Below are 17,893 nucleotides of genomic sequence, written 5' to 3' on the forward strand. Positions count from 1 at the left end.
ACACACACACACACACACTCACACCACCACCACCACCACCACCACCACTACCAATAACAAGAAGATGAGAAATAATAAATGTCTAAGAAGATCCTGTTCTGGAGGCATCAGCGCTTTTCAGGGAGAGGCTGAGAAAAATTAGACAGCTTCAGGTAGTGAGACCAGTGCCTGGAAAAAAATTAAAATGGGCAAATGTGATAGGTGTTAACTGAGTGACAGGCAGGTAGGGACAGGCACTGGGGGTGACCGAGTCACTTGTCAGCACAGATCTGGAGGCAGTGTTATAAGGACAAAGAATTGCATGTCCAAAAAAAAAATATTCTTGGGGGCAGGAAGTGTGCATCTTTAATACCATCAACTTGAGAATATTAGTATTATGTCACATATCTAGGGTCACCTCAGTAGCATAGGGGGATTGAAGGGTTTTTTGTTTTTTTTTTTTTTTTGGATTTAGAAACAAGATCAGGAGCCAGGCAAAACATCTCTGTGATGTAAAGGGCGGCAGACACCTAAATGCTACCCATTCTAATGGTGCGGTTGAAAGGATGTGTCAAAGAGAAGGAAGAGCAGAAGAGCCGAATCCCCTCAAACCCTCATGTCTGATCCGCTTCCTCTGTGTTCCTTCCCTTGGCTTTGCTGGTGTTTTTGTTGTTGTTTTCTGTCCTTTGAGCCCTGAAGTGACCGACTCCTTTATCACCTTATTTACTGTTCACCACCTTTACATATGTCCAGTTCTCCCAGTTGGGGGGTGCCCTGGGCAGAGCCATTGCAGGATGGAGACCAGGACAATCAGCACAGAAGGCCACACATATCTGCTGAATGAGTTAGAGAGGCCGTTGTCAGAAACTGCCCCCACCCGCCGGGGCAGTCCCATCAAGTCCGAATGTTTGCTGAGTTTAATCTGAAATGTGCTGTGATTTTTTTTTTCTGTCTCTTCCACATTTTAATTGTCACAAACTTGAAGAAAATGACCCTTCAAGAACATAGCATGACACCTCATGATGGGTTGACATTCTTGCCCAAAAATCCTCAAGGTTAGAATTTATGACAATTCAAGACAAGGCCAGATATGTCCAGAGAGATGGCACAGGGGTTAAGAGCTCTTTGCTGCTCTGGCAGGGGACCAGACTGTGGTTCCCAAAACCTGTCACTCCAGCTCAAGGGGATCCAAGCTCTTCGTGCCTCAGGGGCCACCTGTGTTCACATGCACATGCCTGCATACAGACTCAAGTGTATACACGTAATTAAAAATAAATTTAAATCCTAAAAATGAACAGGAAACAGAGAAACAAAGACGAGGCTAAACAGTCACCTACCTGGATAAGCCATGAGTGGAAATATTGTCTTCGAGCGGCGTGTTCAATACCAGGTAGTGCTTCACTGTGTCGTAAGTGGTTAAATCTGGCGAAGGAGAAAGGGTTGACTATTCATTCACTCAACAGTGAGTGTCTTTTGTGTCAAAATTATGCCAGGCTGGGGGGTGGACTGTGTGCCAGAATGGAAGACACTGTTTTTGTTTGTAAGCAGAGGCAGGCAAAGCTACAAAGGGTAGGAAAGAAATAGGAACCCATTGTATTGAGCTATGCTTGTGTTACCCTCTGGAATGTGGGTCTTTGGATTGAGAAATTTCTCTCTGAGCTTAAGTCAGACCCTGACAGTTATAATCAACAGATCTGGACTGCTGATTTACATTAAGCTTGTTATATATTTTTCTAAGGCCAATAAAAAAGGTTTTAAAAAGGAGAGTTATATACAGTGCTGGGGTTTTATGAAGATAACCCATGCTGAAGTATAGGCCAATGAATGGTGAGAATGGACAGGCATGTCAGAGGGTAGAGACGAGACATGACTGATGCTTTTGTAGAATTTGGGGGAGAAGTCCAGAATTTTATTCTGCTCTCTGGTGGCAGATGCAACAAGCCAAACAAACTAGCAGACTGCTGGATGTCAGTGGGTTTTCAATATGTATTCTGCAGACAAACAGCAAAAGGGAAGGGATGCAGAAGAATAGACGAGGGGATGGACTTTAAAGTTTGGGTGAAATGGAAAGGTCTCTCACTAAAATGACACCAGTGGCCCAAAGGAAGGATGAAAGGATAAGCATTCGGAGAGCAGAGAGAAAGTGCTCTTGATGAAAGGGAAGCACTGGCTGTGAGGCAGGAGCCGGCCTGGGTGGTGAGTGACTTTGCAAAAGGCTGAGGCTGGTGGAGCTGAGCACTCAAGGGAGACAGGAGAACAGCAGGCCTGTGCTGGCCCAGGTGACTCAGGAGAGGGTCAGAGGTCAGACTGCAGGAAGACCAGGTGACAAGATAGATATGAGGCCACTCAGCTTCTGGATAAATTCTGAAAGCAGAAATAGCAGGAAATAGCCAACAAACTGAATACAGAGAAGGAAAGGTAAAGGCAAGGCTCTAAGGGTAAACAGTTTAAGGGGAAGAGCTGCTATTTTTGAGATAAAGATGGAAGTAGACAGTTTTTATGTTTTGTTTTGTTTTTAACAAAGCAACGGGGGTGGTCACCTTGGTAAAGCCAGTTCAGGGACAGTGGGACAAAATGGCTATGCAGTGCCTAGGAAGGGACCACAGAGGAAGGGTCTAGTGGCTATGGAGGATGCAACAAGTCATATATGAACCAAGCTGTGACCATGAGAAGACAGAATTAATTGTGCTCAGTGGCTAATTGACACAAGGAACACGGAAGGACAAAATTCATACCCACGTAACAAAATGGACTGTTGGGTATTTTGAGACAATGAAGAGTGGAGATGAAAGTGGCTTGATAATCAAGTTTGGTTTAGACACATTCGAAGTGATTGATACTCTAGAGACAGCCAAAGACCCTAAAAGAGCAACTGGGATTTGGGTGAGTTGAGGCTCTGAGAAAACCTTGAAGGAACAATTGAGACACTACAGTCACAAGGATTTCCTGGGGGTGGGGGTGGGGGTAGGGGTGGGGAATTAGTTACCAATGAGACACAGCAGACATACATGGAGTGACAAAGAAAACAGATCTATTACCTTCCACATTTAAGTGACCTGAAACTCTCAAAAATGTTAAGTATTTATTCCCAAACATCCTATCATCCATCTTAGAAAGGATTCTTTGACTGACTAAGCCCTGAGCATTTGATGAGTCAGTATGAAAGACAGTGGAGCAAAGGCGAGTAAAACAAACTACGGCCATTGCCTTCAGGGGCTCCCATGTAGACAAAGATACAGACATGTACTAGAGGCCAAGGACAGTAATGACAGCAGAGAACTCAAGTCAGTAAAGGACATTTAACATGGCCAGTTCCAACTATGGGGAGGGCCTGAGAGAGGTTTAGGAACAATACACGGGCCGAGACAACGTGTACATGAAAACTAATCACAAGACAGGACGAGACAGCAAGCAGAGAGGTGAGGAACAGCTTTATGAGTGTGGGGACGTGGCCTCTTGGGGCGTGGCCTCCCAGCTCTTGACTTTCCTTTGTGCTCCTTCTGGCAGGTGAGATGAACTGCACAGGGAGCTGAAAGCACCTGGCAAGTTCTGCAACATCCTACATCATATTCCACTTTCTTACCTAATGAGAGGCCAACAGAAAGTGGTAAGGACATGCACGGCATGTTGGCTCGGTGATTCAGATAGACATCTCTCGATAGCTATGTGGCTATACAACTTTGAGGATGGGGGAAGAGGCCCGTCAGATGGCTGTAGCAGAGGTCAAGTCTGATGATGTGGCCTGTTGGAAGGTCACTGGGGATACCGAAGTAGCAGGTATTTGTGAGTGGGTATAGGGGGTGGGCTTAAGATGATGCCAGAAGATAGGAGGAGTTGGTAGTTTTGCCATCTACATTTCAAGGAAGCTGTGGGTATGTACGTGAAATGACCATTCTCAGAGGTGCAAAGCCAGGAAGCCAGGGACACATCTCTCACTTCTTCACCCCAAGTTCTGTATTCTTATCAGAAAGGGCTGACCAATTCAAACTTTATGGTTATTATATTTAAAAAAGGAATGAGCAGTTAAAACTGAGAAGTGCATGACAGAGATGCATTGTGGGAGGGATGCTCCCATTTCCAGGCCGCAGCCCGTGCTGATCAGGAACATTTCCAAGAGAACAGGGGCAGAGCCTTGGGTGGCGGGGAGAGAGCTGGGCGTGTGGGCAGAGTGACTATCATCTGGACTGGGGTAGGAGACCTCAGAAATGACTCTTTCTTTTCTCTTTATGGGAACAGTTTTTCTGTCTTTGGTCCTTTTCATACATCACTGACTGAGGTGAAGACGTGCCAGCTACCATCGCTGGTTTGTGTTACTGGAAAATAAAACAATACCTTCCATAGACCCTGATGCCAGTGCTCATGACTCGGAGATTATGGCTTAGACATTCAAGAAGCTGTGTTACCTCCCATGTTCACAAGCGCTGCTCTCTGAATATTGGGTATCCAGCCTGCCCAAAGCCCACGGATTCCTCCTTCAGCTAAGATTTTTGCAAATGCATGATGCACTCCACGGAATCTAAGAAAAATCACAAAGACACGTTAGTCTCTGTACTCTTGGGTTTGGAAGGCAGATGTGCAAATTTCACCTTCAGGTGACACTTGTAACGGGAACTTTGGCTACTTTGTGGTTCTTTTTTTCTTTTACTCTTTATTTATTCTTCCTTTTCAATGCCCTGACACTGGGAAGGAGGGGGGGGAGGATAGAGGGGGAAGGGAGTGATGATATCATTAGGCTACTTCCTGCTGCTGATGGGCGTTGAGTTCCTTGGGGCAAGTTTCACCTTTGATGTCAGGATATCTCATTTCTTCTCTTTCTATGCAGGACTACTTGACAAACTGCAACAAACGTACTTCATCCAACCATCAACTGGTCAACCCATCCCTTCTATCCCGGCTCTAGCCCGGTGTATATCCTCTGTTAAAGTCCCCAGAATTCCAAATGTTACAGGCTTGCAAAAAAACTAGCTGAAGCTGGCAAAATCATGACCCTGTTAGAGCATGAGGCAAGTCACAGCCAGCTCCGGAGGACAGTTCAAAGCAGCCCCATATCCCACGCCTGGGATTAATATGAAAAAATACATTCATATAGCATTTCTGTGGTTTTTGAAGAAACCAAAATCCTCACTACAGCTACTATTGAAACACGGCCACAGGAATGCCGGACACACGGTGTACAGTGCCTTGGGGAGCAAGCGGTGAGGGAGGCTGCAGGAGAAAAGGCAGAGGCCCTTTTACCTCGGGCACGTTGTGTCCCCTGGGTTGTTCATGGATGTGATTTTGTGCCTGTGGCAACAAAGCTTTGCATTCAACTTATAAGACACGCTTATTCTTGTTGGGTGTTGGGGCACAGCTCTAGAACCCAGTTTGGTGGAAGGATCTTCTGAATGCTGTCCTTCGTGTACTCTGAATCTGGGCATGGCCCTCTGCCCTGCTATCATGCTTCCCCAGATACAATCTATGGCAAGTGCCAGGCCATTGTCCTTAAACTGATCTGTCCCAAGAAAGTTCTGAGACAGGGCTGTTCTGTTAATCTGTAGTATGAGCTTACTGGCATTTATTTACATGTTTCCTTGGATCACGGCTTTCTTTGTTACATTTGTATATAAAAGTATATGAACCTGAAGTAAAGCTGTCTACAGCTTTAGACTGCAGTCTGTCCCATTCTTTAAGGTTCTCAGATCCCAGGTCTCATGGACAGATCTGTACAGGTTAACAAAAGTCAACTGATACAATTAGGAATAAAATAATATTTATTCAGAATCACTAGAAATTAAGAGATTACAAAAGTCTCATTTCCAGATAACCAAAGAATTTGTTGTTGAAATGGTTCAAACGTTTCTCTTTGAAAAGTGGTCTCTTTATTTTATGTGTACGAGCAGTTTGTCTGCATGTATGTAAGAGCAGCACATGCCTGGTGCCTATGGAGGCCAGAAGTGAGCGCTGGATTCTGCTGGAACTGGAGTCACAGGTGGTTGTGAGCCATTATATGGAAATGGACCCAGAGTGTGGGCTTTCTACAGGAGCAGCCAGTGCTCTTAGCTGCTGAAGCATCTCTCTAGCCGTTTCCCTTCCTGTCTTCATTCTTTCTCCTTTTCTTTTCTAGACTTCAGTCTTGTTATTTTTAGCACAGGCTGGCCTCAAACTTGTAAATCTCTTGCCTCAACCTCTAGAGTACTAGAATTACAGGTGTGTACTGCTATAACTGACATGACTTAAACATTTTTTTAATGGGTAGCACCATAAATTCTGTCATGATTTTCTCTTCTTAGTCTAGTAAAATGATCAAAATGCCACTTTTGGTATTTTTATATCACTAACACTCATATTAATTACAGAAAGAAGCAATAGTTGTTAGCCTTCATTTTTTGGCGATACAGGGACCATATATATTCATAATATATACACATATATTCAAATAATACTAAAAAGCCACTGACTTGGGGCCAGCAGTGTAGCTCAGTGGTAGATCACTTCCCTAACATGCCCAAGACGCCAGGCTTGATCCTTAGCATCATAAAACAAAACAAAGAAACCCAAATCCAGCAAACGCTGACTCTCACATACTCTTCTAACACTTTGGATTGGAGAGATGACTCAGTGCTTAAGAGCACTGGCTGCTCTTCCAGAGATCCTAGGTTCAATTTCTAGCACCCACTTGGCAGCTCACAACAGTCTCTAACTCCAGTGTCAGGGATCCAATGCCCTTTTCTGTCTCCCTCCACATGTGGTGTGCAGATTCACATGAAGGCAAAACACCCATATACATAACATAATAATAAACAGAAAATTAAAAATCTCTTATCTCATAAGCAAAGTGATGTTTTAGGTTAGAAAATAGAAAAGACAACCTGAGAATTCTTAAAATTAAATAATACAATCTTTGTGAAAATTACCATCCTATCTTGACTTCACCCTTAACTTCTGTATGCAGATGAAAACCAAAGCTGAATTTGAGGCTTATGCGGCTGCAAAGGATGTGGACTGGATTTCCCTGCTTTTCACTTGCCAGCTGCATGGCTTTTATGTAGACATTGCGGTCTCAGAATCTCACCAAAGGACAATGTACTACTATTCTGACGTGCACAACTGCTCTGTGCTTTGTCTGTGTAGGTGGTGGTGCTTATGGTCCCGGGATCCACAAGCCACATGCTGTTTTGTTCTCTCTCTCTCTCTCTCTCTCTCTCTCTCTCTCTCTCTCCCTCCCTCCCTCCCTCCCTCCTTCCCTTCCTCCCCTCCTCCTCATCTTTCTTCTCTTTTACAATGGCATCAACCAAAACTTACCAACATTAGGAACAAAAGAAAGTCAAGTAACCAACATAAAACCCAAAGCCAATTAGAGCCCAGCTGTTATCTGTCCCTGCTGGTGTTTTCCTCTCCAGACAAACAAATCTCTCTTACTGATTCCTGGGTATTAGAAAAGCATTGGGGTGGGTCCTGGGATGTTGTAACCCACCTGCTAAGTCAGAGTGCTGTCTCGTGGCCTGATGTGCACGATGGCCTACACACTTTTTAAAGTCTGCAGGGGAGCACAGACTACAGCAGGGCAGGCTAGAGAGGGCACGAGAGGAGTGTCTAATGGTGACTAGCCGACCGAGGAAGGTCCCAGCCCTCCTCATTCAGGTCCAGCTCAGCTAGAGACAGTGCTCCCAGGAGCAGATGTCTTCAGACTCAGCTCAACTCTGTGCTGCGATTTCCCTCTTTCCTGGGGGGGGTCCATCTGTCAGAGCTCAGCCTTCCCCAGGAGAAATGGGCTACAAGAAACTGGCAACACATGACCTTTCTCTAGCCTTGCCAGGAGGGAAACTGATGTTTCAAGACAGTCATGTTAACCATCAAGACTCCCCTTTACAAATGAAGATATAGAGACTGGGTGGTAAGTGACTCCCAGGAGACGATACCAAATCTAGTGACAAAGTTAGGGCTCATACCAGGGCACATGATTCATATTCTCATATTTATATTCATTCTCTCTCTCTCTCTCTCTCTCTCTCTCTCTCTCTCTCTCTCTCTCTCTCTCTCTCTCTTCCCCCCTCTCTATCTCCCCCTCTCTGTGTCTCCCTCTCTCCTTTTGAAACACAGTATCACTTATAGACCAGGCTAGCCTTGAGTTCACTATGTACTCCAGGTTGGCCTCATACTCTCTGCCCAGCCTCCGTGTGCTGAGATTACAGGCCAGAATGGCAATGCCCTGCTTTCTAAATTCTTTATCTCAGCTTGGAACAGGGGACTAGCCTAACTGTCTTTTATTGGGAGGACCAAAGAATTATCAATACATACAGTTTGTCTGACACAGATCTGTCAGATACCCAACACATCATCGTGCACAAGGACAATTTGGGTGTTCTCACCTCTTTACAAATGTAACTTCCAAGGAAAAGAATTAGCGTTATTTCCTGTAGTGAAGATTACATTCCAAACGTGTGAGTGTATCAGATAAATGTCCAAGAAATAGGTAGCTGAAAACGGGGAAGGGAAAGCAGCCATTTCCTGAGTAACTCACCTCAAGGGTTTCCCTTCCAGTCTGCGTTTCCCTTCCATTTGCATCTGGACCTTCACAAGGTCAGTGGGGTTGGCTAAAAACTGTCCGATGACACCAGCCATCATCCCTCCAATGACCGATTTCCTAGTCGCAAAAGGAGATGGTTTTGTTTTGTTTTGTTAACAAAGTGCCACTTGCTTCACAGAGTGTGTAAGGGAACCACACCACACTTTTCCAGGCCCTGGGTAGAAGGTTAAAGATAAAGGACCAACCCAGAGGAGAGAAAGGTGGTTTGACTGTTTACTGGTGGGCAGGCCCAGGCATCTCTAGGACCTAAAGGGAAAAGCTGACAACCTCACATCTGAATCCAAAAGAAAGGAAAATGGCTTCACAAGTGTGGATGTCTGCACAGACTGTTTCTCTGCAGCCAGAATCTCCCTGCAGGGTAGCAAACGAAACAGCAGAGATACGCTCAGCCAAGGAGGCAGAGGCTGGAAAAGCATCCTTTTAACCCACGACTGCACTGGTTTTCCAAGAGGCAGGTGTGACAGCATTCGCTCTCCGTTTTGTAGGCTGAGGCTTCTCTACCCTCAGCCGACGGTGAGGTGAGCAGGACCCAAGCCTAACAAGTATAGAGCCACATCTCCAACCCACATTACAGGCAAACCTGTGTAAGAAATGGTCTATTAGTTTACATTTAGAGGGAGTCTGAATTACTCTCCTGTTTGCCAGTGGTGCTGTTCCTTCTTCATGTGTGTAATGAATATTTATATTTCTTTTGGGAACTGTGTCCCTAGACAACACCTTTTCCTTATTTTTCCAGGCTGCTATTTGTGTTTTTAAAGTTGCTTTAATGGTGCCAGATGCGTATTTGTGATGAAATACTTTAAACACACACATGTGCTCACAGCTGAACTGCACAATAGGGGTGCTGAGAACTTAACTCTGGTCCTCTAGAAGAACAGGAAGTGCTCTTAACTGCTGAATACCTCTCCAGCACCTACCAACCACTCTCTACAGTTCTGTTATAAATCAGCAGACACTTGTACATCATCTCATCCAGTCCTACAGAAACAGAAGCCTAAAGGTGGGCACTGCTTCTGCAGTACAGAGACCTGAACGTGGAAAACAAGAGGCAGTTTGTCCATTGCACTCACTTATGGAGCAGAAAGGGACCCAAGCCCATCACTGACTTCAAAGCTCAGAGCTTTTCAACAGGAAGAAAAACACACAGGGCTAGACCAACAGGCTGCCATAGCAATTCTGATGGTATAAAGCTACTATGGTTCTTTCAAAAAAGTATTTTGAGTGTGTTTGTGTGTGTGAGAGAGGGAGAGGGAAAGAAATAGACAGAGAGACACATACATACACATGGACAGACACACAGGGACAGAGGGAAGGAGGGAGGGAAGGAGAGAAAATGAGAATCAGAAGACAACTAGATAACTTCTGAGAATCAGTTCTCTCTAGCATTTAAGTCCCTAAGATTAATTCAAGTCATCTGGCTTGGCAGCTGCCGCCACATCTTTGGCTTGTTATTGTAGTCTTAATAAGCAGTGCCATGGTGGAAATATAAGCCATTGGCATTAACCACATGTTAGTGCTAACAGAGTCACAGAGACAACCAGAAGTTGAGCGTCAGCTCTATACATGTTGATTCTGATCTCAGCCTGTGGGGGCGGTCAAGGCTACAGGGATGGGAGAACACAGCAGACATACAGAGAAGAGAGAACCAGACTCCTCATTATTCAAGGATAAAACAGCTCTTCTCCTGACATGGGGCCCTCCCTCGGGAAACACCTGTGGCTATGGTTCGGTCCTTGCCTCGGCCCTTGCCCATGTAAGAAGGAAAGACAAAAGAGGGCCAAAGGATGGGGCCAAAGAGATGCTGAGAGGGAGGAAGGGCGCAGTGTCTAGGAAGAGAGTCATGGGGGATCGGGGACACCTGAGCAACCAGGACAACTCGGTTTGGCCTACTGTACATCAAATGCATTCATTATTCTTACATCTCGGGAATAGAGGACATTAGTGTATGAGTTCAAATCCCACAACTGTTAACGCTCTCTTCCAAACTTCTACATTTACAACCTAAAAACAAAAGAAAGAAAAAGAATATAAAAATGGGGGGAAAAAGACAATAGAAAGAAACAAAAACAAAAAAAAACCTAAGTGACAACCCGAACTTCGGGGAATGCACGTGATGCTTCGAACATAAAACCATTTGCTAAACATGCTTTGGCAGACCTGACAAACTGTAACTTCATTACGGTGTGTCTTCCTTCTGTTACAAAAAGTATCCAAATAACACAAAACAGGTTCCCGCAGGAAGTCTGCTATCCTTTACAGAACTGTGAAACCCACTTCCAGCTATTTTTTTTTTTTTCTTGCAGAAATTTCAAGTAATAACCCAGTGACTGAAAACAGCAAGCCGCCCAGTGTAGAAGGTGGCAGACTCTACTGTTAGGGATTTATTAATTAGGACGGATACAGAAACAGGAGCCATGGTTTACTTCCTGGACACAGGCTTTAAAAACTGGACCACACAAAAGTTTCTAATAAAAGCCAGAACCTGAAAAAAAAGAAAGAAAGAAAGAAAGAAAGAAAGAAAGAAAGAAAGAAAAAAAAGAAAAGAAAAGCAGAAACAAAACATAAATTGATCACAGTCAGCTCGACTCTAGAGACTCTGGAGAGAGATGCTGGTTTGTTTATTCTTGGGTGAGATTTTCTGAGAGAATATATTTTCACTCAGAAAACTAAATATTTTTCGACGAATGGTAACCAAATAAGAGGCACATGGGCAATGTGTTAAGATGTAAGAGTTTCAAGTGTTTTATCAGATGTGCAGTGCCTTGAACTAAAAAAAGCATTTGTGTTAACTAAGACTGGTGTCTTTTGATTATAATCACAAAAGTATACGATAATGTAATGATTTAATGTGTTACTTTATATATTCATTATCTATCTATCTATCTATCTATCTATCTAGACCAGCTATAATAGAAACCATGCACTGGCTAGTCTCATGCTAGAGTCATCAAGAAGAGGGATCCTCAATTGAAAACATGCCTCCCATCAGATTGGTCCATAGGCAAGTCTGAGGGGCATTTTCTTTCTGATGTTCTGAGTGGGTAGTGCCAGCCCTGGGCAAGTGGTCGTGTTGAGTAGGAGTACGCAGCCTGACTCGGTAGCCTCGGCTTCAGTTCCTACCCCCAGGTTCCTACTTTGAGTTCCTTCCCTAACAACCCTCTGTGATGGACTGGAACTGTAGTGAGAAAACCCTTTCCTCCTGAAGTCACTTCTAGTCATGGTATTTTAACACCACAATAGAAAGCTAAATAAGACATTGGCACTTGAAAAAGGAAGCCCCAACAGAAGATACTTCAATAGAATTGTTTTCATTATTAATATTTGCTTTTGGCACGGGTTGCATGTAACAGAGGCTGGCCTCAAACTCTCTTAGCTTCCTGTCTCCACTTCTCAAGGGCTGGAGTTATAGCCATGCACCCTCCCCCCCACCCTTTGAATTTGTTAAGATAAAACTACTAAATCATTAACATATGTGAACAATGCACATATACACTTCCGTGGTGTTTGCATACAATATGAAAAGAACTCTCCTTTATTTGAATTTCGATTATTTTATTAAGTCTGTTACTAGAAGCAATTTTAGTAGAAATGAATAATTTTACATAAAACATAATATAATATAAACCTTAAAGCCTTTGGGGTCACAGCATTTTGTTTTCAAAACTAAACTTACCAGAGGGGATAATGTTTATCTTCACTTTTGCCAAACACAACTTCCCGGAGATGTTCATAGGTGACCATCCGACCTCCAGAGTACACTGTGTGGAACAGACCATGGGAACAGAAATTCAATCCCTTGTCTAAGGAAGTCCCTTTCTGACCTGACCTCATCTCTCTTCCAAAGGAGGAATCCTTATTCCTTGTCTGACCGCTTTAGAACAGCGCCTCCCTTCTCTGCCCTGATTAGGCCTCTTCCTCTTTTAGGACTCAATATGTTTTTCAGAAAGTTGCTCTTTGACCTTGCTCTCAGCATCCTGGTCCCACACTGCATGTTTGGACACAGCAGCTATCAAATTCTTTAGCAATTAGATTTTTATCTTCCTTTCAGAGCTTCTCCACGCAGGTTCTGAGTGCTTATTTATTTATGACAGATATTAATTCACTAAGCTTGAGTCCATTCATTAACTTACATACAACTTGAGGTTTTAACGGTCTCCTAGTTACTCAATGGAGCCTGAAGGGAGGCTAGGGCAGAAGGGATCCACAATTGTCTTCTTGCTTCCTTTCTGACCATCACATGAGAACCACCGTTGTGGTTTGAATAGGAATGGCCCCCACAGACTCATGGGTTTGAATGCTTTGGCCCTTAGGGAGTGGCACTATTAGAAGGTATAGCCTTGTTGGAGGACTTGTGTCACTGTGCAGGTGGGCTCTGAGGTCTCCTAAGCTCAGGGTAGACCTATGGCAGTCTCTTTCTGCTGCCTGCAGATCAAGATGTAGAACTCCCAGCACCTTCTCTATGTCTGCCTGCATGGTGCCACACTTCCTGCTATGCCAATAATGGACTAAACCTCTGAAACTATAAATAAGCCCCGATTAAATGTTTGTCTTAAAAACAACCTCACAAAATAGCTCTGCGTGTTGATTTTTTAACTCAAACAGGACACTCTGGAGCTTGGTGTACAGAGGATATTTCTTTGAATAAGCATATGTGATTGCCCTGGAGAATCCACGTACAGTTCTTATCTTTCAGGTTTAAAGCACACAAGATCTCAGCTGAAGAACAAACTGGCTAACACAAATGAGAAAAGTCAAAGCACAGCACAATAATGAGGGCCAAAAGAGAAACGTTTTAAAAGGCACAAAACAGCATTGTTAACATCAATCCATGGTGCCCCTGCAAGAGATTTGCTTGTTTGACTTGGTACCTCAAAAAAAAAAAAAAATACAAACTGCAAAAATAATGTAAGTTTGTGTGCATAACTCCAACTCTTAAAACTCATGTGTTAACTTACTCACAGAGTAGAATGTTAATAATAGCAAGCCTGAACATCATTAGAACTGATGCTCTTTGGGCCAAAGAAACAGCTTGGAGGTGGAGGGGCAGAGGGCCACAGTGTCCCTCTGGAACCAACTTCATGGTCTCCTCTCTACAAGCTGACATAGCCACAACACCCATTCCTGTGAGTCCTTCCTTGAAAGCATGGTTAGCAAGGTTTTCCTCTGTGACAGTGACCACTAATAACCCACAGACGTAGTTCTCCTGGGAACAGAGGCAAAGGCAAGTTCACCTGTGGTCCACTACCATCACTACAGTCTAGTGCCATAGCTGGATGAAACAAGGATCTTTGCCCTCTGTTGTATCAGCCTAGTTGGTCTTTGATGTACAGGGCAAAGATAAATGTATTTTAACTTTCAAAGACTGTGAAAATATTTAGCTGAAAGCTCATTCAGAACTTTACATTTCAAACCAACTTTAATTTTCACTGTGCTTAAGGTTTCTAAATAAGGGTAAAGGATGGGTATGTCATCCATGTCTGTCTGTCTTATACCATTAAAGAACTCACAGGGAAACTTTGCAAACATACAGCCTAGTAGAAACACTTATAACTCCCTTTATATCAGGAGGATCTATTAAGTGATGACACTCAGTGAATTATCTTTTTCTTTGCATGGATATGTGTATGCAGTGAGGATGGCGTGTAGATATGCTCGCCTGTGTGCAGAATCATATTAGTGTGTGGTTATATATGCACATAGCTACATGTGCATGTGCAGAGGTCTGAAGTTGAGACCAGTTGTCTTCCTCTGTCATGTTGCATGTTATCTGCCCCTCACCATTTCCTGCTAGACTACTTGCCAGCCTGTCTCAAGGATCCTCTGGACAATTCCCAGGGCATTGGCACCATATGGAAGTTAAATACTTCCATACACTAGTCTCAAAAATTTAGGGCAATAACTCCTTAATAACACTTGAGAAGATTTTCTTCTACTGATTTATTTTATCAGTCGGGGGAGGGGGAGAATAATGTCTTTGCTGGATTTTGGATCCAGCTGAAGAGAAAAGCAAAGAATACAGAACCCATAACAAACTTACCAGCTAGAATCAAGATAAATACCTACGTGTCTGTAAATGGCGGGCGTCACTCCTTGCCACAGTTTTAGGAAGCCTTCCTCCTGAACAATTCCCAGGGCTGTGCGCACCATGCCCCTGTAAGGGGCGGAGTCCACTGCACCACCTCCCAACCTAGCAAGGGCAGCTTCTCCTTGCATCTGGAGTCGGGTTTTTGTGAGATCGAGGGGAAAGGTTGCTAATGAAATAGAAAACAGACGAAGGGGAGGAAACCCCAAAACATTCAGACAAACCAACAAAAACCTCTAAAATCAGAGGATTAGCATTCCCCCAAGATTTGGAGACTCTGAAGTGGGAGAATATAGCAGCATCGGATAGGGAGCCCGTGGAAAACACACACTTCCAAACCCATCACCATAGGTCCTGACCTCATAGGTTGATTTAGAAAGTACAATCTCATGCCTTCCCAAAACTAAGATTCCCTGCCCCAAAGCATCCCCAGATACAAAGGCAAAACAAAATAATCCCACAAAAGTAGGACAACCCTTGATCTCTTTTTAATAAAAAATTTAATCTCAAACCCATTTCAGTTTTCCCACTGAGAAACAGCTTCAAGTACCCCGTTCTGTCTCCTTGACCATTGCCACTATCATTTGAGATTGAATACAAATTTAGAACAAATTTGAAGGGGAATTCTATGATTTTTAGAGGTTCTTCTTCCTCGAGAATGAATCACAGAACTGATGTTTGAGATGGAGAAGATGCAATGAGATTGGAACATCTTCTGTATACAGGGGTAGCAATGTTCTTCAAACTGAGGCAACTTCTAAAACAATACTATTTATACATGGCCTATTCATGAGTTCTTTGTAAGTCGCAACTTTAGTTAACTGGAAAATTTGCTTATATGTTGAGTTAGAGACAGTTTATCTTGATCTGAAAGCATATTTTAACTACTTGATCCATAATACACTTCATACACACAATGCCCTGAATAACTCTTAAGAAGGATATGGGGTCAAGCTCATGAACATCGCTTAAGAGTACATAAAAATTTTCAGTGACCACTGCCTGATCCACGATCCATGAATACCTTTCCTAAGACAGGAGAGGGGGCAGGGAGGGGGATATGTTACATCTTTCCATTAGGTTCTGGAAAAAGTTAGCATCTAACCAATAATGTCCCTAAGATGTTATCTTATCTTGTATATATATGGAATCTTAAAAAGTTTCCAGTGGTATACACACACACACACACACCCCCCTTAAAAAGTGTCTTATCAACACATGAAACTGAACAGAGTATGAAGAGGTAAGAGCCTCGACTGAAGTACAAACGCTGCTTCTCAGAACACGTGTTTTCTTCCTTCTCTTTCCTTTTGGTTTCCTTGGAGTTGAGGCTTTCGTGCTGAATCAAGTATGTACTCCCCTTTACCAACTAACTTTGATCCCTTGGCCTTCCAGCCCTATTCTTCACCTGTTTCTCTCCAACACATTTCACAGGACCGTTTCTGGACAAGCCACCGAGCTTTCAGCGAGGCATGGAACCACTAATGTAGCTCATCACTTGAGCTGACTCGTTTTTAGATGTCTTTAGAAGCTGGTGAATTTGATTTAGGAAAAATAAATGATTAAGAAAAAAAAATGTTCTGTTAGCTTTGATTCGAAAGAAGACGAATAGGTGGGCCAAAGGCAAGAAGGGAAGAGTCTAAAGGGCAAAGCAATAGGCAGTGGGCTGGCTATGCTAGGCATACAAATAAATAAAGCCCCGCTAGAGACGGTTGGGTAACATTTTTCAAATGACTAATGCACCAGAGACATTTTCCTTTCTTTCTTTCTTTTTAATGGACAAGAAAATGTAAGGGTAATCTCAAATAGCTTCACAGAGACCATAGGTTGTACTCAAAACCTCCCTGCCCCCTTCCTGAAAAACAAAACCAACAACAAAAACCCCACCCTTTGCTCATGCCCTGGTACTGTAACCCACTCTAGGTGGTCTGTTTATTTACTTGTTAATTTGTTGTTGTTGTTGTTTGTTTCTTTGGGCTCACTTAGGCAGATGGATCTGTTTTTGTTTTTGTTTTTGTTTTCTTTTCTATAATGTTCTTGTGATACCCAGAAATAGCTTCTCTGCAACAGGCAGCAGCTGTAAATGTCTTTCTCTGCATGCGCCACCCCCCACCCCCACCCCGAGCCTGGAAGAAGGCCACACTGGGGTCTTTGCAACTGTATATCCAGGACCCACTACTGCATCAACTGGAATAATGCTCCAATTAATAGCTGCCCTTACCTTGCATTTACCACAGATAAAAATTACTTCTCAGAGTTCCCCCTTAACAGTAGAGGCTCGGAGAAGTGATGTGACTGACTGACATTAAGCAAATGTTCCAGAGTAATGGTTAACGACTGAAGTCCTTCAAGGTAGGACTCACCGTCCCCCTTCCCCCAACTCAAATCTTAAAGTCTCCCGAGGCAGCATAAGACTATAAACCACACACACACACACACACAAAAATCCCAGGGAGGATGAAAAAAAAAAAAAAACCCAAAATTGTGAACGAATGGAATTATGGTTCTATAAAGGTCATCCTTACGAAAGGGGCAATGTTTCCTAGAGAGGTATAGGGCTCATGAAGAGCCCAAGAGTACTCACTCAGGCATAAGACAACATCCCTGGGGACGGGAAGACAAGGACCCTGGACACCTCCAATCCACGCTCCTCCCGAAGCTGGCCTACTGGGCACCTGACCACATCCTTGCGAGGGTCCAACCTCTGAAGATGCACTCCAGCCTGGAGTGAGGCTGCCCGCCCATCCCTCCCCCAGCACGATGCCGCGGCCACTCGCTGGGGAGGCCGAGGCGGGGGCGGCCGGTACCTAGCTCGGCCACGGTCGCGGCGCAGCCGGACAGTAGGAACTTGCTCGTCCGGGGCCATCTCTGCGTGAGCGGCAGCAGCTTCTCCTCCTCGGAGATAGGCATTCAGCAGCAGGTCAGGACCACTGGGCACCGCTGGTCGCCTGGGAACCTGCCACCCTGCCGGCGCCGCCCCTTTTCAGCCCGAGAGAGGTCAGGGCGGGACCATGTGCCTCTCTTACGCTCCGCAAAGGCGCCGCCCGCCTGGCAGCTGAACTGGTCCCGCGGCCTCAGGTGCTGGAAAAAAACAAAGCCGCACCCAAGAGGCTTCTGGGAAATGTAGTTCTTAGGGGCGCAGCGACTTCTCTGATTGGCTGGTAGCTAGGCGCCCGCTGCAAACAGCTAGTTTACTCGAGCTCCGCTGCCCCCGGGTGTGTTCCCGCCTCCTCGGTCCCAGCCCAGCCCAGCCCAGTTCAAATCAA

At 44.3% G+C, this 17,893-nt stretch overlaps 1 protein-coding gene across 3 annotated transcripts in view; it reads right to left on the bottom strand.

The window, feature by feature from the left end:
- Slc25a27 (solute carrier family 25 member 27) overlaps positions 1 to 17,752 on the bottom strand; it is a 24,545-nt gene extending 6,793 nt beyond the window's left edge. Inside the window, exons 1-7 of one of the 3 annotated variants that reach the window (XM_029531431.1) lie at positions 17,435 to 17,493; positions 16,610 to 16,704; positions 14,605 to 14,796; positions 12,219 to 12,303; positions 8,480 to 8,602; positions 4,383 to 4,495; positions 1,317 to 1,401 (exon numbers count right to left, since the gene is read on the bottom strand). In XM_029531431.1, coding sequence (XP_029387291.1) covers positions 1,317 to 1,401; positions 4,383 to 4,495; positions 8,480 to 8,602; positions 12,219 to 12,303; positions 14,605 to 14,796; positions 16,610 to 16,704; positions 17,435 to 17,493 — 752 coding nt within the window. Of the gene's footprint in view, positions 1 to 1,316; positions 1,402 to 4,382; positions 4,496 to 8,479; positions 8,603 to 12,218; positions 12,304 to 14,604; positions 14,797 to 16,609; positions 16,705 to 17,434 lie in introns of all 3 variants that reach the window. The other 2 variants (XM_021217890.2, XM_021217889.2) reach the window with 2 other exon arrangements.
- Between the last annotated feature and the right edge of the window lie 141 nt (positions 17,753 to 17,893).

This window comes from Mus pahari, chromosome 18 (assembly GCF_900095145.1).
Source record: "Mus pahari chromosome 18, PAHARI_EIJ_v1.1, whole genome shotgun sequence".
In the NCBI taxonomy this organism is placed as follows: domain Eukaryota; kingdom Metazoa; phylum Chordata; class Mammalia; order Rodentia; family Muridae; genus Mus; species Mus pahari.